Here is a 23,227-nt window from a genome sequence, read left to right as displayed (position 1 = left end):
AATAGTAAACAAGTGTTGCCTTTTGCCCCTATTCTGTTGAATCCTTTGTTTCCTCTTTCCATTATGGATTCAGCATTTCAGTTATGGTCTAGAAGCGGAATTAGTTGTGTTAAGGACTTTTTCAAAGATGGCATATTTATTTAATTTCAAGAGCTAAAAATGGACTTTGAGATCCCTCAGTCTAATTTTTTTAGGTACTTACTGGTCGGTAGCTTCATTAAAAAACACTTACCTCCTTCCTTGAACCAATCAGAAGAGGGCTGGATAGATGAGTTGTGAAATATGGACTCTTTTCGAAGAGGGTATGATGTCCATTTTAGAAGAGGCTATTTAAAGAACTGTCTCCCCATCTCTAGATCATTTAAGGAGGCAATAGAAGGAGGAACGTCTTGGAGACGTTCCCCTTCAGTCGTACTCTACGACTTTACATCATAACTGACGTATTTGGGGTCTCCTCTGGAAAACGCCACAATCCTGAACTGCGTTACGTGATTGAGGTGCAAATGCTGACAGGCAAGCATGTCAGGGCAAATGAAGCTCAACACATAACCTTCCCAACGCCCTGTAAGCCAGATAACAGGCCCACCAGGGATGCCAGGTATCTGAAGCAACCATTGGGGGGGCAGACCATGGTGACAAGAATAAAAGTCACATGGAAAAGACTGGAAAACATGGTAGGGGAAACACGGAAGCATCCGTGGACTGAGACATGATGCCATGGCCAGGAGGGGTGAAGGAAGCCCCTACCAGACACAGTCCAGACTACTCAGTCCTAATCCGAACTGTGGGGGCAAGGAGGACCCAGAGTTCACCTAAGGGAACAACTGGGAAAAAGGTGCACGGATCCAAAAGAGAATACCGCAGCAAGCCGACACTGAGCCGTCCTCCCGCAAATTACCAGATGTTACCTTAACACACGGGAGGAAGCAGGCTCTACGCAAAGGTTGATAAACCTCACAGAGGTGTTCGGTGTTGCCCAGCCCGCAGCTCTGCAGATGTCTGCCAGAGAGGCGCCGTGCGCCAACGCATAGTAGGAGGCGACACTCCGGGTGGAGTGGGCTCGAACTCCCAGGGGGCATGGCTCACCCTGGCACTGGTACGCCAGAGTAATGGCATTAACCACCCAATGAGCCAAACTCTGGTTGAAGACAGCATTCCCCTTCTGCTGGCAAACAAATAGCTGCTCTGAGCGTCTGAAGCTCCGGGTGCGGTCCACGTAACGTGTATGGCACCAAAAGGACACAGCAACACTAAGGCTGGGTCTGCCTCCTCCATTGGCAGTGCTTGCAGGTTCACCACCTGATCCCAGGAAGGAGTGGTGGGAATCCTGGGCACGTAACCAAACCGGGATTCTCAAGGTCATGTGAGAATAGACGGAGGAAATTCAAGGCACGTTCTGTTGACTGAAGATGTGTGCAGGTTCCCCACCCTCTTAACGGACATGAGCGCGATCAGGAGTGAGAACTACGACTGATTCAACGGCTCAGGGGAGCACTCTGCAGACCTAGAGAGGGCCACACGGGGAGATCCTCTTTGAGATCTGGATGTGGTAGTCTAGAGTTTTTTCTACAAAATGATGTGAAAATCATCTCATTCAGTCAAACAATATACTTATTTAAATTTTAGACGTGTTTTGTGATCGAAAGGGAATATTCGAGGGAGTGACAATGGGCACTGAATATTTAGTGATTCCCCTAATGGCCCATCAATGAGACTGTGACTGTCAGGTAAGAAACAATGTGAGAAGATTAAGAGATTGAGGTTTTAGATGATCTGTATTTTATTTATAACACAGTATAAAATAAACATACATTATGAAGATCAAATACACATTATTGAGCACACTGATCTAACCACAGAGTTGTGAACAGACTTTGTGTAATTCCTGAAAACTGTTTTCTAAATTCTGTTCAACAAGTAACACAAGTAAATCATACCTGATATTTAAGTGCTTGCAAAACTCATTATCAGTAGTCAAGGAACTTGTTTTACCAATGGAAAATCAGTGTAGCTGAAGATCTGATGTTGGTACAGCGCTGTCAAAGTTTGCAGGATTCATCTGTTGTGCAGGTATCAGATCACTAACAACTAAAACAAAACAAAAAATATCTGTGAGCATGTTCTTATCAGGAGAAATTTAAAGCATCCTTGCTAAATAAAGGCATTAGTTCCATAATTTCTATCCCAAAAAATATTCATATAGGTGCCTGGTCACTAAAATAAATGAATAAATCAGTGAGCATGTTGATAGGCCTGGAGCAACTATATTGTTACATTAGCAATCACTTATATTGCCCATGTGATTTTAAAGCTATAATATGCACACATGCTTTGTATTTATTATTATACAGTATAAAAACAACATCTGAGAAATTAAATTATTATTAAGCACATTATGTAGACGTTTGAGCAGATATTTGCAGACAGAGTATTCATCAGTAAAGACTGGTCTAAGCATTCTTAGACTTTTATATCGTCTAAACATTAGCCCTACTTTAATGTCAATTTGTTTATGAAACATAAAACATTCCTGACGCCTTACAGATGCATTGAAAAGTTGCCTATGATGTTTCAAAATGTTGCACTCGATTTCACACATTTTAGTCAGGAATTATAGTTTTGAAAAAGTCCAAATAGTAAATGAGTTCAAGTTTATGTCACAACAACACATTATCTAATGGCAATAAGAAACATTACTTACACTGTATACGAGATCCTCTAGTCAGCGGTCTGTAGCCGCGCTCGCGTTCTGTTTGTGAGATAAACAAGCTTAGCCTGTTCCTCTCAGCGCGTCCTCATCTGGAATAAATACAAGGCCTTTTCCTCTCAGCTCCCTCTTCCAAAAACGAAAGTATCTGACGCAAACAAGTTGCTGCTTTGTTTACGAGTTGATGTGGGCGGTCATGTAGTGCGTCTCTCATGTGGATGTTTGTGATAACAATAGCACCGAACAGAGCGTGGGCGTGATCTAATTAGAGTTCAGAGAGGAAAAACAGGACATGGTATTGGTTTCATATTGATTACTTAAACAGAGAATATGTGTTAAACTTACATTTAAAAGTAGACATTTCAAGCTTTCTATAGATATGTCTCTCATGTTTGTGTGTCATGTATTCGCTGAGTTTTGGTTCAATTTAGTAACGCATTTCAACTGGATATTCACGGAGACTGAGAAGACTAAAAGGACACCCTGTATATTTTCTTTATTTACAAAAACCACAAACATTTGTTGATATGTTGAGCATACACAAATAAAAGTAAACTTTCTACGGATTCATGTGATGTATTACTTTTATGTGTCCAATCAAAACTGAGGGAGCAATTCAAGTTCTTTTTGCTGTCATCTGGAAAATATGCGAGTGCTCCCACCAGCGTCTTAGCCGACCCCAGGACGTTAACCCCCTGCACCGCTCCGGAACCTGACGGCCAGGTGATGCTTCCCGGGGACAGCCATACACAGCATCTTGGCATGCCATGATGGCCGCGATAGAGAGTGCCCCCTTTTTTTGATTGCAGCTTAGCTCTCCGAAGCGATTGGCCTGCAGCAATTTGATCCGCATGACTCCAGAGGAGAGGAGGAGACATGCAACGGGAGCATAGACCACCTCAAGGGTACACTACAGCGACTGTGGTGTCCTATGGATTAGCGTGTACCTGCCCCACAGCATCGCTAGGAACCATCGAAGGTAAAAGCACTGCTAGCAACTCGAACGGCTAATGTCACTGCAGTTGAGGTGCTCTCCAGGAACCTGAGACTGCCTGCCTGTTGCAAATGGCACCCCAGCCCGTGTCGGAGGCTTCCGAGATAGCTGCTCGACACCTGGCCTAAGAGCATGGCTGCCCGTAGGAAAACAGGGTCTAACGAGTAGCTGGGAAGGTGGCAACTCTTAGGATGGCACTAACCCAAAGTGTGCCAAGGTGCCATGCCCATCTCAGGATCTGGTCGTATCGTCAGTGCTGAAGCAATCTCATATGGAACAGCCAAGCGGCAAACCCGCGGTTACAGCCACCATATGCCCAAGGAGCCTCTAAAAGTTTAGAAGGACCGCTGTCAGGACCAAACCTTTAGCCTCCCATACCGAGATAAAGGGGAGCTCTGTTCTCCTTAAAGACTCGCCCTTCTCCCAGTTGACCCAAAGTTCTGATGGCTAAGGTGCGAAGGCACTAAGTTCCCTTATTCGTCCAACAAATCTCACGAGTGGAGCATTCATACCCCAGTCGCCGAGATAGTTGAGGACCCAGGTGCCCTATTCCCAAATATTCACGGGTTTGTAAAATGTGGGGAAACAGATCACTCCGAAAGCAGGAAAGCCAGGAGGAGAACTGTACTGATGCATCTAACCCCTGAAGCAGACAGAAAAAAATTATCTGCGTCAGGCCAGAAATAACAGCACACGTCCTTCGGGTCAAAGCTGTCACCCATCTCTGGTGCTGAAAAATAGAAATGTGTTTCTGTTTCAGCCACCCAAATGGTAGCCCGAAAGGGGGACCGATTCAGAACTTAAAACCAGGAATGGGTGAAGCTCACCGCTCTCTTAGGATGAATAGACCGACCAACTCAACCAGCAGACAGGCTAGGTAGTTTTAGTAACCTGGCTGCTGCCTGCATAAATAGGGATGGCATAAACACCCCTGCGGCAGGACAAAACAGCTTCAGCTTCAACGCAAGCATCCCGAAGTAGGGCCAGGCTGCTAAGGCAGCGCTTACCTGATCCATGATCCCGCGTTGTCGCAGCTAGAGTGTGAGGAAGCAATGCGTCCTGCATCCCCGGCTTAGACGGTGAAACCATGTGCTGGGGTTAGTTGTGAGGAAGACATGCGTCGCTCACAACAAACCCAACATGTTATAAGAAACCCAAGAACACAGAGAAAATTGCTCTTTTATTGAAGGGGTGGATACCTACTGACCCGTAGGTCAGAGGCATCAGCGGTGGAGAACACCCATCTTTCCCAAGGGTATTCCAAGAGCAATTCTCCAACCCCCGGGTAGCCTGCTTCCAGGAGACTACCACCCCTTAGGTCTGACCAGCTCAACGCCACCACAAAGGCCGCTCAGCAGAATCCTCGGCGTCAGAAGACAATAGCTCCTCCGCTGATGCGGCAATAGACATCTTAACGTCCTCATGAGCACTAAACAAGAAGCAGGGCTCGTGGTAAGACGAACCGGCATTGGCATTCAGAAACTCGATGGTAATACGCTAAGAGGAGCCAGACCTCTGCAGGGGCTCACCCGATGGAGCAGTCCAGACTGTAATCCTCAGGTCTCCCATATGCCTCTAGCCAATGCAGCCTCGGGAGTCAGCGACCCGCAAAACCGGAAAGAGAATCGTGAATCACGCCACACGGACCATTTATTCGCTCGGACCAAAGTTCAAACTGACGTGTTGCGCAAGCTCACGAGAGAAGATGCATTTGTTATCTTGATGCACTGCAGATGTGCCTGACCGAGCGTGTCGCGACCGTTTTGACCGCAGCTGCCACACACCTACATTTGAAATAACGAACTTGAGCACGCAAAAGACGCAATATGTGAAAGGCTCAGTCACGCGAGCACTAAACAGCGCTGTGAGATCCAGTGTGAAACACTTGAATTCAGCGATGAACACAAATGACTCAAACTAGTTTAAAGCTGTGTGCAACGAGACCGTCAGAAGGCTTTTCAATCTACACATCGCCATCATTTACGATGCATTTACTGTAGTAACACTCACTGCAACATATGGGATATTCACATTGAATTGTATTACAGGAGTAATGGTATATAATTATAGTATGTATGTATTTGTGATTAAGCTATAGCATGTGTGCATTTATACAGAATGTTTTTAGACTACCGTTTTTCATACAAATAGGCTACCTATAAAACCATGTAGTTATATTTTTACCATGGTATTGAGGTTTATGTGTGGTTTTAACTGTGTTTATCATGATTTAAAATGACCAATGCTTAATTAAAAAAAAAAAAAACTGTCAGAATAAGTGTAACCATATAAATCTGAGGTTGCTACAATTTTTACAGATGTTACTGATTGATAATGAACAAACATTTACATCTGCATCCTCAAGCTACTATCAAATATGCTTTTCTAAGAGACAAAAAAGTGATATTATTATTATCATTATTATTATCATTATCAGACACCCCAAACCTGTTTCTTGATTTGAAACAATATAACTCATTAGAACATGCAGAAATATTTTTTTCTATTTAGATATTTATTTTGTTAAGGGAAATTAATGGTCTGGTTTCTACAACTAGATCTTTGGAGCAAAAATCTGAATCTACGGTACTGTGTTGTACCGTATTGGCCGTATAAGACGACCCTCCTTTTTCAAGATGTACCTTTTAGGAAAAGGGTTTTGAAAACCAGATTGTGTGTTTTATTACTACTACTACTAATAATAATAATTTTAAAAAAATCGTAAATAATTTTCATATTTCTTATTTTTCCTATTTTATTTAGTTTTTGAAAGTATGGTAAATACTGGTCAAATGTACCAACAATCACATTTAAAAATAAACACTTTTTCATATACCATAAAAATAACAGGTAGCGGTAGCAAATCTGAATGATATAACAATTAGGCAATTAGGCTATCCATCTCATAGTAACAGTAGAAGAGTAAAACATTAACAGTGGAAGTGAAATGTTAAACCTTTAATTCTAAGAAGCATGCCAGCAGGGTGCATCCTGCCCACACTTCACTTTACGAATTGAAGAACATTCTTAAAGGCCACATCAGTATGTTTTTTTTTTTTTTTTTTTTTTTTAAAGAGCACAAATTAAAAAAAAATATGAGTATGAGATTTGTGGTTCAGGCTCAAGTAAACTGTATGATTGTGAGTCTTTGGTATATCACTAATTGCATTAACATGCTTTCTTTGAAAATGCTTTTAATAAAGTCTTCTTTAATATAAAAACTCAGTTTAGTGCTATGAAAGAGTTCTGTTCATATTTGCTCTTTGTTGACATCGTCTTTGTTTTCTGCTTTATGGCTTTCAGCAAAAAAATATGATTGTCTATGTGGAGAGAAAAGTCATTGAAGATCCAGCCATTGCTAATGAAAGCTTTGTCTCCATCAAGAACTTTTGCACTTTTAGAGAAGGTGAGGCATTATCAAAAAAGTACTTTGTTATACCTCATGTAGTTTGTGTGTGTATGATTCAATTTGCATAGAGATATATTGTTGCCAACTGGTACTACAAGTACACTATATGGACAAAAGTATTGGGACACACCTCCTAGCTATTAAATTAAGGTTATAATCAGACCCATTGCCACAGGTGTGTAGAGCCATCTAGCCATGCAATTTTAAACTTCTGCTTTACAGCATGGGTTTTCCATGGCTGAGCAGCTTCATGCAAGTCTCACATCAGCAAGTACAATGCCAAGCATCAGTTGGAGTGGTGTATTGATGGTGAGAATGTTAACTCATACTCAGAATTTGTCCTCTGCATTCAACCCATCCAAGGGCCAGATTTACCAAACAGCAAATATTAGTAAATCATGTTGCGTGATTTATTTTAATACTCTTCTCACATAAATTTTGTGGCTGAAAGGGAAACTCCTACAAATGCATATTTAATAAAGTCAGGTGCAAAAATAACTGTACACGCCTTTTCAGCACTAATTCTTCACTGCGTGTCTTTAGTAAATCCTGACAGTACTATTTAAACACCAAAAGACAGCTTTTAGTAAATCTGGGCCCAAGTGCACACACACACAGCAGTGAGTAGTAAACATACACACACTGAAGCCGTGGACACAAACCCAGAACAAGGGTACCTCAGAAATGGGTATTGAGTGTAGAAGAGAGTGCTGCCATCACCTACATTACACCTTCGGGTCAGGCTCAGCCAGACTTTCTATCCATTAGGCCACAACTGTAAATCGGGGGTTTCAAACCTGTCCTGGAGGCCCCTAGCATTACTTATTTTGTATGTCTCCCTCATCTAACACATCCGATTCAGCTTATTAATAGAGACCACAAGACCTGAACTGGGTGTGTCCGATAAAGGAGACATACAAAATATTAAGTGCTGGAAGGCCTCCAGGACAGGTTTAAAAACTACTGGTGTAAAGCACGCCACCACTGTTTGGTGCACAGTTCAAGTACATTGAAGTTATGAAAGTTATGAAGTTACAAAGTATATATGTGACCCTGGATCACAAAACCAGTCGAGATACAACTATTTTAAAACCTGGAATCTGAGGGTGCAAACAAATCAAAATACTGAGAAAAGTGCCTTTAAAGTTGTCCAAATAAAGTTCTTAACAATGTAAATTACTAATCAAAAATTAAGTTTTCATATATTTACAGTATCTTCATGGAACATGACCTTTACTTAATTTCCTAATGATTTTTGCCATAAAAGAAAATCAATAATTTTGACCCATACAATGTATTTTTGGCTATTGCTACAAATATACCCCAGCAACTTAAGACTGGTTTTGTGGTCCAGGGTCACATATAGAGAGAGCGAGAGAATCCTATATATATATATAGAGAGAGAGAGAGAGAGAGAGAGAGAGAAGATTCTCTTTCTCTCTCTCTCTTTATATCAGTAATATAATTCCTAGAAATATTGCAAACTTGAAATGTATTTAAAATTCCTAATAAAAATAGAGAAATATCTGCCATTAATATCTGTAAAATAAGTAACTTAGCCAGTGAGGGACTGCAGAAAGTAATACGCCCTAGATTTAATTAAATAAACAAAAAAATATTAATGTGTCATTCATAACTCTGTCCTGTTTAAAGGGGTCATCAGATGCAAAATTACATTTTACATGTTGTTTGAACACAAATTGTAACACGCAGTATCAGCCGAGTTACAAGAGTAAAATGAGGTCAGATTTAACTGTGAGAGATGACTAGTGGTTAAAAGAATGAGACATAAAAGGAGGTTTAAATAGGTTTGGTGTATTAACAATGTTCACATACGCAAAATATAATGAGACATCGCAACTGGCCCACCTTTACAGATACTCGGCCCTGCACCATCTGTGAGCCAGTGGCTTTGCTTCTCCTCTCCTTCTTTCCTCCATTCAAGCACCAGGTCAAGGCTTGGATACATCTCTCAACTGTACAAGGGTTGGTGGCTACAGCTGGTCATCAGATGGGCACCCCTCTTTTGGTGTTTCACCGATTTAAGCCCATGACACCTTGGGAGGGCTTGACAGCAGATCCAGCATCCTGGATCTACCCCTGCTGACCACCACCCAACTCTATGTTGTTCTTTGTCCTCCAACAGGTTGGCTCTGCCACTGCACCTCCCGCTGTATCCAGATCCAATGAGATCCAATGTTTCTGCCCGTTCAGTGACCTTGCTTATCAGCCGTTCCCTATCTGTCGGTCACTATGAGTTATGTCATATTGAATTACTTGGGAGCCACGATCATCTCTGATTAAGAGAAAACGCTAATGAAAATTGGCTTGTGGATTTACCTAATGAGCCACTCCCCGTGAGCACAAGTGTAAGAGGCAACAGGTGCATCCACTTATTAGACTTTTGCTGATCTCCAAAAAAAAGTCCTTTCATCTTTGGCTGTTCTGGCTGGCGTTTAGGTGTATTCAGCTGTGTTCCTGTTGGCAGCGATTCCCTTGGGCACTTCAACTAAAAGAGCAAATTTCCTAAAAGAGCAAATCACGGACAGCTCGCGTCTTTTTAAAGATGCCGTTCCGTCCGTGTCCTCTTGTTTGCAATCGTTTCCTGACCTCCGAGGATGGACATGATCGTTGTCTTTAGTGTCTGGGCATCCAACACGGTGAAGCTGAGCTCATGGATGACTTGTGTGCCTGTTGTGGGCTTATGAGCATGACTTCTCTTCGCTGCGATCTCGCCTCTCTTTTCTGAAAAGACTGGCACCCTCAGCCGCCACCTGCCCCGGTCTCTTCATGAGTAGAGGACCACTGGCTGGCGCTCTGGGAGATCTGAGGGTTACAGTGAGAGCTTCTCCGCCGGGTGATTCCCTGCGGACCTCTTACTCCTCACGCAGCGAACGTCCTGTCCCATGCCGCCACCTGGAGGAATCGTCCATGTCTCTTGTCCAAAGCCTGTAAGCTGAAGGCTACGCTCACGGCCAAAGCTTGTGATGCTGCTGGCCAGGCTGCCTCTGCCTTGCATGCCATGTCTATCCTGCAGGTCAACCAAGCCAGGGCACTAAAGCAAATGCACAGGGGTAGCACCGATCTAGGGTTGATGCAGGAGCTGCGCTCGGCGAGTGACTTCGCCCTACGGGCAATGAAGGTCACAGCCACTGGCTCTTTCTTTTCTGCCACATTATCGATAAAAAAGCAAATTTCCTTTTTCTTTGGGTTCTCAGGTTCACAGGCTGACAGTGTGCAATGCACTGCCTCCACACTCTCACTCGCGATGCCCCCCCTTGTCAGCGGTCAAGACACTGCGGTTGGGAGACGCAAGGTCTCTCCGCGCATTTCTGGACAGTCCCCCTGGGGACTTGGGGAGTTCTGCAAGGACAGCTTAGAACGCAATGCCTTCTGTGCCATCCAGCTCTACTCCCTTCCGCTGCACCACTGTGGGTACGTCAATTGTGTCTTTGGTGCCTACGGTTTGTGTTAAAGGCTCGGGCATGGCAGTACAGGGTCCTCCACTTCAGGCCTTCCCTGTCCCCCCGTGTCTTTACAAAGTATCTATCTCGACGACTGGCTCATCATGGCTTGGTCACGAGAGCAGTTTTGGGTCAACTGGGAAAAGAGCAAACTCTCCTTGTGCAGAGAATCTCTTTTCTCAGTATGGAGTTAGACTCTGTGAGAATGACGGGGGAGAATTTTTAACCAAAGTATATTATAGACTTCATTAAGACCATAAAGAATCGTATCAACTTGTGGGCATCCGATGACCCCTTTAAATAAATATTGCTGCAATGTCACTCAAAGCCATAAAAGTACCTCTGCACCTTTACAGTGCCAAGAAATCCTAAGATTTTATAGCAGAACCAGTGTTTGGATTTAAAGGGTTAGTTCACCTAAAGATGAAAATTCTGTCACAAATTAGCCAAATTGTTCCAAACCTCTATGACATTTGTTCATCTTATTTTTAATGAACTTTTTAATGAAATCTTTGTATATTCATAGAGAGTCAACACATCTAGCACTTTCAAGGCTCAAAAAAAAAAAAAAAAAAACACTGAAAATATGAATCTCCAACACACGTTCAACACAATGTCTGCTCTTGTGTAAAAACGATGACCTGTCTTACAGGTTTGGAATGACATGAGGGTGAGTAATTAATGACAATTTTCATTTTGGGGTGAACTAACCTTTCAGTCTGATACACATTTAGTTTAATTTTCCACATGATATAAATTTTGACTTTTGCAATGTGTATTTTAGGCTTGGTTTGAGCACTTGTGAACCATGTGTGGAAAGATGGAGCATGCAGGGTCATAGGATGAGTCTACTTCTTTTTCCTGTCTGCATTTTAGTTTGGCCAACAGCAGGAACTGGGTTAAATCAGTCTGATGCAGAGAACAAGGGTTTAATACCTTTAAATCCTGTAGATATTAATAGTGGAATGAACAATCTAGCACTTTCTTTGTAATGAACTCAACTCAAAAAAAAAAGGAAACACTCATTTGGAATCCAATTTTACATTTGAGAGAAATGTTCATATGCTCAATCAGAAACTGTAGTCAATGATATATATTATTAATTCAGATTAGTGCTACCTCACTTACCTCAGCTTCACAACATAAAGCAGGAATATCGCTTACACTAGCTTCTCAAGTATCCAACAACATACAGTACCAATGACGCCAGCAACATACCAGTGGCATAACTGGTACCTTGAAATTCTGCTGTGTTAACCAAATGAGCAACAGTCTCTGCAGGAAAAATTCCAGGAAAAAAAAAAATCTTTTATGTTCTCATTTACAACCTCTAATGGAACTCTTGACAACTTTGACACAGAGACAGCATGTTTTTGTTTTTTTTTGTCTTTGATGCCCACAGATGCTATGCAATCATGGACTGGTGTTTTTTGGCCATAGACTTCAAAATGTAAACAGCTAGTTTGCCTTACAATTTTCTTAAAGAAGCTGTGCTTAGCTTCAAACATCATCATCCATAAGGACACCAGTGGGCCAATTTTTTTTAATGAGCTGCAGGTAATGTTCAAGAAAGTGTTTTGGAATTAGCCTCCCTTCTTGAAAAGGACTGCAAAATCTGTGCCTGTGCTCAGCAGTCAGGCTGTCAAGGTCACCAGTTCATCTGTGTGGCTAGGTGACATAACTAACTCAACAACATCTTTGAGCGTAGGGTTGTAATATATGAGATGTTTACAGTCACAGAATCGTTACAGAAAATATCACGGTTTCACGGTATATATTGAACAATTATTCTTATCAGTAACAATGACTCTTAAAATAAAAAGAACAAGCTATCTGAGTGAACAAATCCTTTATTGCAACCAACTTGAAACCATTTTAATGAAAGTATTGTAAGTATAGTAAGTCTCCCTTCTGAAAAAATAAATAAATAATTAATTAAAAATAAAGCTATAAGCTTTATGGATATCTATACCACACGTTATCATTTTAATTAATGTTTTAAAATGTTTAACAACAAACTTTTATTTTTGGCAAAGTGCTGCACAACAAAGGTATACTAAGTTAAAACATGGACAAACATGATATTCCTTCAAATATATATATTTTTTAAATAAATTGATTATTATAAAGAATATTGTTATTGTTGTTATTATAACTTTTAAATACATTGTATAATGCTAATATATTTCTGTCATAACTTCAAGTTTAATCAAACTGTTATTTTGACGGGTTGTAGCAGACCTTTGAGTTTCAGAGTGTGTTTGACAATTGTTGTCCTTAAATAAAACTAGGAAATAATTATTTAGTTTTTCTCTCAGAGCAGCTCTGGTGATTTCATGTTTATGTAGATGCTGAAAACATGCTGTAACAAGCAGGACTCGTAGGAAGCGTGTAAGATCCAAGTGCGAGCATTTATTTACAGATCGCAGTCAGACAGGCAGGGTCAGTATCCAGACAAACAAAGTGACAAAGGCAACACAATAACGTAATCCACAAAACAGGCAGAGTCCAAAAACCAGGGAGAGCAGTCCAAAAAGTAACAAATAAACAAGGAAAGGAACGATGGCAAAAACTAGACAGAACTATGGAAAAACAGAAGCAAAACTATGATAATAAAACAAAACCGTGGCAATGACAAAAACAGGGCAATGAAAACCGGAAAAACGCTTGGTAGAGTCCGCAAGAGCAAAACAATACTTCGCAGCTTCCTGTTTCCCCCTCCCCTAGGAGCGACCCCTGGCGCTCAAACAACAACAGTCCAGGAGGGTGGGGGAACAGAGGCAAAACAGGGGGTGGGACAGAGGGCCAGGTCCATGTAGAGGAGGTGGGCATGGATCGTGGAGCAGGGACAGACAGTGAAGCACTGGAGGACCTGGACCATGGAGCAGTGGCAGACAGTGAAGCACTGGAGGACCTGGACTGTGGAGCTGTGGCAGACAGTGGAACCTTGGAGGACCAGGGCCGTGGAGCTGTGGCAGACAGTGGAACCCTGGAGGACCTGGGCCGTGGAGCTGTGGCAGACAGTGGAACCTTGGAGGACCTGGACCGTGGAGCAATAGCAGACAGTGGAACCTTGCAGGACCTGGGCCGTGGAGCTGTGGCAGACAGTGAAACACTGGAGGGCCTGGGCCATGGAGCAGTAGCAGAAAGTGGAAACTTGGAGGACCTGGGCCGTGGAGCAATGGCAGACAGTGGAACACTGGAGGGCCTGGGCCGTGGAGCAGTAGCAGACCGTGAAACACTGGAGGGACTGGGCCGTGGAGCAATGGCAGACAGTGGAACCTTGGAGGACCTGGGCCGTGGAGCAGTAGCAGACCGTGAAACACTGGAGGGCCTGGGCCGTGGAGCAATGGCAGAGTAGGAAGCCATGGTGGAGTAGGCAGAGCAGGTAGAGCAGGGAGCCATGGCGAGGCAGGCAGAGCAGGCAGAGCAGGCAGAACAGAAAGCCATGGCGAGGCAGGCAGAGCAGACAGGAGCAGAGATATCCACAGTGAAACTAGTGACTGTGTTCAGGGACGATTTCCTGGGCCGTGGCATGACAGGTAGAGAGTTCATGATAGGCCTCCTGGGCCATGGCATGATGGGCAGAGAGTTCATTATTGGCCTTCTTGATCATGACATGGTGGGCAGAGAGTTCATGATAGGCCTTCGTGGCTGTGACATGACAGGCAGAGAGTTCATGGGAGGACGCCGCCCCCATAGGAGGATCTACAGCATGTACTGACACCTCTGGAGGCATGGGCGCAGATTCTTGGGCAGACGTGGCAGTGAGTTCATAAATGGACGCCACCTCCTTAGGAGGTTCTACAGCATGAGCGGACACCTCAGGAGGTATGGGCGCGAACTCGTGGACAGATGAAGCCTCAGGAGCAGACTTGTGGTCAGATGAGGCCTCTGGGGCAGACTCGCAGTCAGGCGAGGCCTCTGGAGCAGACTCGTGGATAGACGAGGCCTCTGGAGCAGACTCCTGGACAGACGAAGCCTCAGGAGCAGACTCGCAGTCAGGCGAGGCCTCTGGAGCAGACTTGTGGACAGACGAGGCCTCTGGAGCAGACTCGTGGGCGGACGAGGCCTCTGGAGCAGACTCGTGGGCGGACGAGGCCTCTGGAGCAGACTCGTGGGCGGACGAGGCCTCTGGAGCAGACTCGTGGGCGGACGAGGCCTCTGGAGCACAGTGTGCAGCCCACACACTGAAAATGTCAACGTCCATTACAGGCAGCACAGTAGATAGTGGGATGTCTGTTGGCCTTGAGGGTGTGGATGCTGTGGACTTGTGGCTTGGGAATGTGGGTTCTGCGTGGCTTGGGAGCGTGGGCTCTGCATGGCTTGGGAGCGTGGGCTCTGCGTGGCTTGGGAGCGTGGGCTCTGGGGGTTCAGCTGATACGTGATGAGGCTCTTGGTGGTCAGCTGAGACGTGAGGTGGCTTAGGAAGGTCAGAGGGGACCTGGTGAGGTTCTGATAGGACAGCCGTTTCTTGACTTGATTCATGGAGGTCTGCCGTGGCTTGACTTGACTCAGGGAGGCCTGCCGTGACTTGACTTGACTCAGGGAGGCCTGCCGTGACTTGACTTGACTCGTGAAGAACAGCTGTGACTTGACTTAGCTCAGGGAAATCAGCTGTGGCTTGACTTGGCTCATGAAGGTCAGCTGTAGCTTGATTTGGCTCATGAAGGTCAGCTGTGGCTTGACTTGGCTCATGAAGGTCAGCTGTGGCTTGACTTGGCTCGGGAATAACAGCAGCAACTTGACTTGGCTCATGAAGATCTGCTGTAACTTGGCTTGGCTTATGAAGATCAACTGTGGCTTGGCTTGGCTCAGGGAAGACAGCAGCAATTTGACTTGGCTCGTGAAGATCTGCTGTAACTTGGCTTGGTTCATGGAAATCAGCTGTGGTTTGACATAACATAGACAACCCAGCTGTAACTTGACTTGACTCAGGAACAACAGCTGTAACGTGACTTGACTCAGGAACAACATGGCTTGACTCAAGAACAACAGCTGTAACGTGACTTGACTCAGGAACAATAGCTGTAATGTGACTTGACTCATGGGGAACAGCTGTGACTTGGCTTGACTTGTGGGGAACAGCTGTATCTTGGCTTGACTCATGGAGGACAGCTGTATCTTGGCTTGACTCATGGAGAACAACAGCTGTATCTTGGCTTGACTCATGGAGAACAACAGCTGTGTCTTGGCTTGACTCATGGAAACAGCTGTATCTTGGCTTGGTTCATGGAGAACAACAGCTGTATCTTGGCTTGACTCATGGAGAACAACAGCTGTGTCTTGGCTTGACTCATGGAAACAGCTGTAACTTGGCTTGGTTCATGGAGAACAACTGTATCTTGACTTGACACAGAAAGTGTAGCCCTGACTTGACTTGACACCGGAGGATCAGGCATCACTTGATTTGATTTGGGTGAGATAATTCTGACTTGATGAGGCTCAGACGGGGCAGCCATTTTGTGAAAAGGCTTGGTGATGGCGGCCATCTTGTGAACAGGCTTGGGGATGGCGGCCATCTTGTGGACTGGCTCTGGGATGGCAGCCCTCTTGTGGACTGGCTCTGGGATGGCGGCCATCTTGTGGACTGGCTCTGGGATGGCGGCCATCTTGTGGACTGGCTTGGAGATAGCAGCCATCTTGTGAGCTGGTTGTAGGGGGACGGCCATGACAGGTGCAGACTCTGGACAGGCAGGCATGACGTGAGCAGGCTGTGGCTTGGCAGATGTGACGTGAGCAGGCTGTGGCTTGGCAGACGTGACGTGAGCAGACTGTGGCTTGGCAGACTTGGTAGGGGAAGGTTCTGGCATGATCGTGACAATACCGGACATGACATGTGTGCATTTGGGTGTGGCTGGAACAGGAGGATGGTAGGGTTTATCGTTGGCGATCCCTACAGTAAATGCCGACCCAGCCAGCAACAGAGCATGGTCAGTGTAATGGATTAGGGACCAGTGGCGGTGATGACGTGGCATATTTACTGAAATGTCCTTGTTCAAACTAAAGAAGAAAATGTCCTTAAGAAAACTGTCTTGAAAGTCCACCAAATGACAAAGCTCACAAAAATCCATAATATACTGCTCAATGTGCCGGTTACCTTGACGAAGTTGTACGAGGCGTGATGCTGGGTCCCTGGTGATCTGTGTATGAAAGCCGCTGGATCTTTGGGAGGCAAAGTATTCTGTAACACGCAGGACTCGTAGGAAGCGTGTAAGATCCAAGTGCGAGCTTTTATTTACAGATCGCAGTCAGACAGGCAGGGTCAGTATCCAGACAAACAGAGTGACAAAGGCAACACAATAATGTAATCCACAAAACAGGCAGAGTCCAAAAACCAGGGAGAGCAGTCCAAAAAGTAACAAATAAACAAGAAAAGGAACGATGGCAAAAACTAGACAGAACTATGGAAAAACAAAAGCAAAACTATGATAATAAAACAAAACCGTGGCAATGACGAAAACAGGGGAAAAACGCTTGGTAGTGTCCGCAAGAGCATAACAATACTTCGCAGCTTCCTGTTTGAAAATGGCCTCCTTTTATGGCCACCAAACAGGAAGTAACAAACGAAGCAGCAGAGGGAGCAGCAACAGTCAGTCAGTGGACGAGGGCTCCCTCTGCTGGCGTGGCGTTACACATGCATGCATATGTAATAAATAAAACGGTGCCACTCAGAGACATGCAGAAACAAGCAATTATTTATATAGCAGTCTCTTTGCACTTTAATATTTATAGACACATATTTTATGTCTATTTCAGATTTATCGATTGATCAGATGGCACGTTTTATGTGACGCTCGTTATACTCTAAACTCCATGTTCATGACTGCACGGGATTCCCTCTGCATTATGGAAATCATACGGCCTTAACTTATAACTTGTTAGAAATGCGACATACCTTTATCTGTACGGAGGGCTGGTGTCCACGAATATGATCAGAATCAGAATAGGAAAGAGCTTTTTTTACCAAATATACAACTTAGAGCAGGTAAAACTCACTAAGGACTAAGTAGCGGTATTTGGCCTTACATTATTGGGTTCACTCCCACATATGATCAAACATGTAGGATGTATTGCTGGCTTTTGCAGCCACTTTGCATCCACATTTTTTTTCAAACTGGATCCGTCCTCAAGGACAACCCCGCGTTTTTTTTTTTTTTTGTTTTTTTTATCTGAAGTATTCCCATACTGCAGATTTAAAACTTTTTTTCTGCAGGGGATTGAGATTAGATAAACTATCTCTGCCAATGTCTCTGCCATTTTCTCCACTGCACGTGAGTGGAAGCAACCAAGTGAATGCGAAGTAAAGCAGCCAAACTAAAATAAGTTCCATATGCGCAGGTGAGATTTTTTTTTTTTATTCATTTTTAAAAATGGGTAGATATGTAAATGTTTACAGTGTGATAACTGTGCACATTCAAACCGCAATAGATCATCATACCAGTATATCGTTACAGCCCTATTTAAGCATCATCAACACCTGCCATGCCTCTTCCTCTTCCGGCACTTTGGGGCCAATCATAAGTGGAAGTAGCCTCATTAAACACCAATTTTCCTGTGCATTACCACCAGTGGTTTTACAAGAGGCAAATGTTGGTGGTATACCTTGGGGACAATTTATCCTGTCTTTCCATTTATATGGGAAATGCTTGATAATTCTGTTGAGCTCTTCAAGTTTGAAAAGCCTCTTCTTTATCAAGATTTCCAAACACAGTGCCAATTCTACAGGTACACTACCCTCAAGTAAATCATGTAGTACATCTGGTGGGTAACCTGTTGTCAAATGAAAATCTATTAGCAACTGCACACTGCCTTTTAACTCCATGGCTATGGGTGTCACTAACCAGCGCTGCTTCAGCATCCAACTGGTGTTGCTCTTTTGTTCAGCCAGGGAATGATCCTGTCCTCACTTCAAGTTCCTGAAATTAGAACCACTCTCCAATAAAAAATCTGCAAATGTAAAACCCACTAAAATTTTCAAGAATCCCACCAGCTGAGTGAGCTCCAAGGTTATCCGCAATCACAGAAAATACTGTGCCTTTTATAATTTTTCCCAAATACGGCACAAAAATACCATCCTCTTTGAAGCTTTTCAGATCATTTAATAATGGTTCAAGCACTCTGAAATAGCCAAATTTCTGAACATCATCTGCCTTGCACAAAATGGCCAAGTGTAGACCTTAATGCAGATGAAATTTCAGCCAACACCCTAGAGGTTCCTAAAGGGTCGAAGTCATCCCAGTAGAGTAGAAGTGAAAGTCTTATCTCCTCTCCAGATAGAAAGTTGTTATTCTGGAAGTGGGAACCATCATGAAAACTACTGTGCTGACATGACAGTACCTTGCACTCTTCAAAACCTTTTTCTGAATGTCACTATTTTTCAAATTCGTCAACTGTCCCGAGCGTCTTTCACGCTGGCCCCTCACCATCGGGCACTCCTTATTGTCGAGCCCTGTTAACTTATTGGCAGAAAACCGGTAGTTCTATGTGAAATCAGACATTTGAGCACCCTCGTATAGCCAAAATGGCATGATCATAACACCTCTGTGAATATTCAACTGTGAGATTGGTAGTCAAATCAGGCTCCTCGTATAAAAACATCAAATCTTTAACTATTGGGGGTCACCCATAATATATTTATATAAGACACTGATAAAAGAAGGTCAGAATGGCTTTACGAACGATTTGCACAAAAATTCTTTCTACTCGCGTTTCATTAATATGAATTTATGAAACCCATTATTTGCCATATGTGTCCACATGTATGTATCTTTAGATCTTCTTATGTTGTAATTAACATAATTATTAACCAAATTATATAAAATTATTTTTGTCACTAAAACTGTCAGAAAAGGAATAAGGCCTAAAAAGATTTCTTAAGCTGTAGTGCAGGCAAAATTACACAGATATAAATGATAGACCTTTGAACCATCAGGAGTTTAAATAGACCCGATCTCTCTCAGGGTGTTTTCACACTTGGGTCCTCTTTAAAAGAACCAAACCCAGATCCCTTTAAGTGGGCCAAGAGGTGGTCCAAGTGAAAAAGGGCACAGTTTTCTTTATGTTCACACTGTCACTGTGCCTGAAAGAGGACTCAAAGCCCTTTTTTTGGTCCACTGGCATCTCAGACCTCTTTGTGTTCAGACTGTTGCTTTTTGGATCTAGTCCAGTTCAGTGTTTGATGGCTGACATTATGGCATCCAAAATTGGAATATTTATATTATATTATATTCGAATATCTTTTGCACAAAAATAAAAGTTTTGTACACCTTTGTAATATTTGTTTTGAATAGTTTTCCTTGTTTTTGTAATCATGTTTATTTCACTTTGAAACCTGCAGCGCTCATATTTATCCAATAAAATCATACCCTTTTGAATTTTAATAATCACATTACCCTATATGGCAATACGTGTCTTTGTACTTTTTATGGCCTTAAATTTAATACAATTAAATTTAAGGATCCGTGGAAAAAGCATTGATGATATTGAAAAAAAAATAAATTAGACAAATAAGATAAAAGAAAATACAGTAAACTGCTTTAAATTTTTCAGGTACATAGGTAGGCCTATCCTTAAAAGCAGCATTTAAGTAAGAAATGTAATAATCAAATGAAAAAATTAAAATGCATGTTATTAATCGTAATTCTCATATTAGGCTGCTGTACTAGAACTACAGTAATGCACAGATCAGTATATTGATACACATGCAATTACTTTCTCAGATGTTTACGTTCGATTGAGGCTAAACCAACTGTGTATATGTAAACCTTGGGTGTTTTGATGCTAAAGAGAGTATAGTTTAATTCCCGCTGGATTGTGTGTGCTCGTAAAAACATATATCAAAAAGTTTCAACTAGCAAGGCACACAGCCGCATCCCTCTTACACAGTTTGAAATTGGTTGAAATGAAAATAAATGAGTGTACATTGTGAGCGAATAAGTAGTAGTGATCTGCCAGAAGAAGCAGTCATTATGAACAGCTGATTTGTACGGAAACATTGGATGGCCCGGATCGATTTGTGTTCACAATGCACGTTTTTTAGCGAACCGTACCTCTTGCCGAAAGCGAACCATACTCAGACCACCTCCCAAGATGGTCTCGGTTCGGTTGGCTTCTGAGGGGTCTGAGATCATTTGAAGTGTTCACATATGGGCCAAAAATCATGCGACCCGTGCTCAGACCCCTGAAAAGGACCAAGTGTGATAACACCCTCACTCTCTCTCTCCCTCTCCCACACACACACCCACCCCTAGACTAAACACACACACCACCCCACCCACCCAGATGTGCGATCAAATATCTGATTGTTTTTGTATTTGTTATGAGTAGAGCACTGTAAATTCATGAAACTAAGCATGTTTCCTCAGAAGGACTCTATATATGTAAAAAGTTTTGAAGTAATTGGATGCTGCATCTTAAACATATAAGAAAATTTTGTCTGGCTTGAAGAGAACAGTATATATAGTTTGATATATAGAGTTTGGTGTCTGTACCTAAAACTAACCCCCCAACCCCCCACAAAAGGTGGCGCTACAGAGCACCTCCTTCATGCCCATTTATTTTTGCCAGTGTCTGACTATCATTAATGTTGATGTGTGTGTCAAGTTTCATGACATTCTAAGCATGTTAAGTGACTCAAAACTGAATTCCTGTTTTGCGGAGCCAATGACATGCAGAGCGAAATTGTTTGACTCGATGAGATCTATATGTGTACAGAGTTTCATATGTATACCTGCAAGTATGTAATATATATGGCCCTCCAAATTCCAGGGGGTGCTGTAGAACCCCTCTGCCATGCCTGTGTACCGGTCTCTGCCCGGACTTAAAGGCAGCAGATTCCAGTGTGTGACAGAAAATGATAAATTAATTAGTGGCATCAAATACACTGAACACATAAGCTCAAACGTGTGTGAGGTGCTAGATCACGTCATGCATGTACATTTGAACAACTTCTTTTCCTTTTAATGGTGGTTGGCAAATCCACTTATAGGCACATACCGCCACCTACTGCATGCCACCAGCATGACAGCCGATGTAAATCCTTGAGATCGGTTTGGGACATTCCTAGTTAAAACATGTGCCAACTGTAAAGTTTGGTAGAGGAGGGATAATGGTATGAGGATGTTTTTCAGGGGGCGGGCTAGCCCAGGGGTGCCCAATCCTATTCCTGGAAATCTACAATTTTGCAAAGCTCAGCTTCAACCCTGATCAAACACACCTAAACCAGCTAATTAATCTCTTTGGTAGAGATTGAGCTGTGTTGGAGCAGGTCTGGAACTCAAGTCTCCAAGTAGGTACTGTAGATCTCCAGAAACAGGATTGGGCACCCCTGGGCTAGCCCCTTACTTCCAGTGAAGGGAATTCTTAAATGCTTCAGGATACCAAGACATTTTGGACAATGCTTTACTTCTAACTTTGTAAGAACAGCTTGGGAGGATTCCAGCATTTGCTGTTCTATTCCATGCCCCAGGGCGCAAAGCAAGGCCCATATAGACATGGTCAAATAACTGTGGTGTGAAAGAACTTGGCTCACACAGAGCCCTGACCTCAATCCCACTGAACACTTTTAGAATGAAAATTGTGTGCCTGGCTTTCTTGTCCAACATTGGTACCTCATCAGAAATGTTCTATTGAATGAATGCACGAAAATTCCCACAGAAACACTCTAAAATCTTGTGGAAACCTTTCCCAGACAGCTGTAGCTGCAAATGACTAATATAGCTGCAAATGGGAGATCAGCTTTATATTAATATGTATATATTTACAATGTGTTGTAATTTAAGACCCTGTTGGTGTAATGGTCAGTTGTCCCAATATTTTTGTCCATATAGTGTATTTAAGAAAATTATTGCAGTGACTATAAAAACTGCTTAGGACTTACATCAGTGTTTCTGAATTAAGATAAAATGTGTCAAATTGTAGTGCAACCTGTTGACATGTTTCATAGATTATGATGATATTTCCAATTGTGTCGACTTCATCATTTGTTTGGGAGGAGATGGGACTTTGCTGTATGCTTCTTCTATCTTCCAGGTTTGAAAATCTTTTCTAAACTGATATAACACTGACAGAGTAATTCAATCTAAATTCACTGTCAAAGAAATAGAAATAACTTTATAAAATGTATATTGTTATATTTTATTACTCATTCACACATTCACTTATTTTATTGCTGGAGGATCCAGCTCTAACACTGTTGGTGAGCTGCGTTAGTAGACATAGCTTTTAAAAATGGAGAGGGTTAGTGTGATAAACATCTTGCTCTTGCTAAAACAAGATTTAAGGACTGACATTAAACAAAGTATGTTAATGTGCCTTTAATATCCTGTGATAATAGTATGATAATAGAAAAAAAAAATTCTCAGGTTTTCCGATCCAACCGCAGTTACATGAAGACTTGTGTGAGCAAGTGTATAAACTTTCATACAGTTTGTAAAGTTCAACGTGAACTGCATAATTGCATCTTGAATCACTGACGAACAGTTACATGCATATTGGAAAGCAGCTGTGTTGACAATGATTCTTGTTTGATCAAGTGTGATTGTAACACTACAACCAAATCCAAAACTACCCAAGCATATTACTATTTTTATTTAATACCCTTTCGGAATTTTAGTTAAATATACAGTCATGTGAAAAAGTTGGGATACCTT

General features: G+C 42.7%; 1 protein-coding gene across 2 annotated transcripts in view; it reads left to right on the top strand.

Annotated features, from left to right (window-relative positions):
- nadka (NAD kinase a) overlaps nucleotides 1-23,227 on the top strand; it is a 92,040-nt gene that overhangs the window by 48,427 nt on the left and 20,386 nt on the right. For both annotated transcript variants that reach the window (XM_051118099.1, XM_051118098.1), the window contains exons 5-6: nucleotides 7,005-7,107; nucleotides 22,522-22,607. In XM_051118099.1, coding sequence (XP_050974056.1) covers nucleotides 7,005-7,107; nucleotides 22,522-22,607 — 189 coding nt within the window. The remainder of the gene's footprint in view (nucleotides 1-7,004; nucleotides 7,108-22,521; nucleotides 22,608-23,227) is intronic.

This window comes from Labeo rohita, chromosome 8 (genome assembly GCF_022985175.1).
Source record: "Labeo rohita strain BAU-BD-2019 chromosome 8, IGBB_LRoh.1.0, whole genome shotgun sequence".
NCBI lineage: Eukaryota > Metazoa > Chordata > Actinopteri > Cypriniformes > Cyprinidae > Labeo > Labeo rohita.
This window is presented reverse-complemented; position numbering and strand designations above follow the sequence as displayed.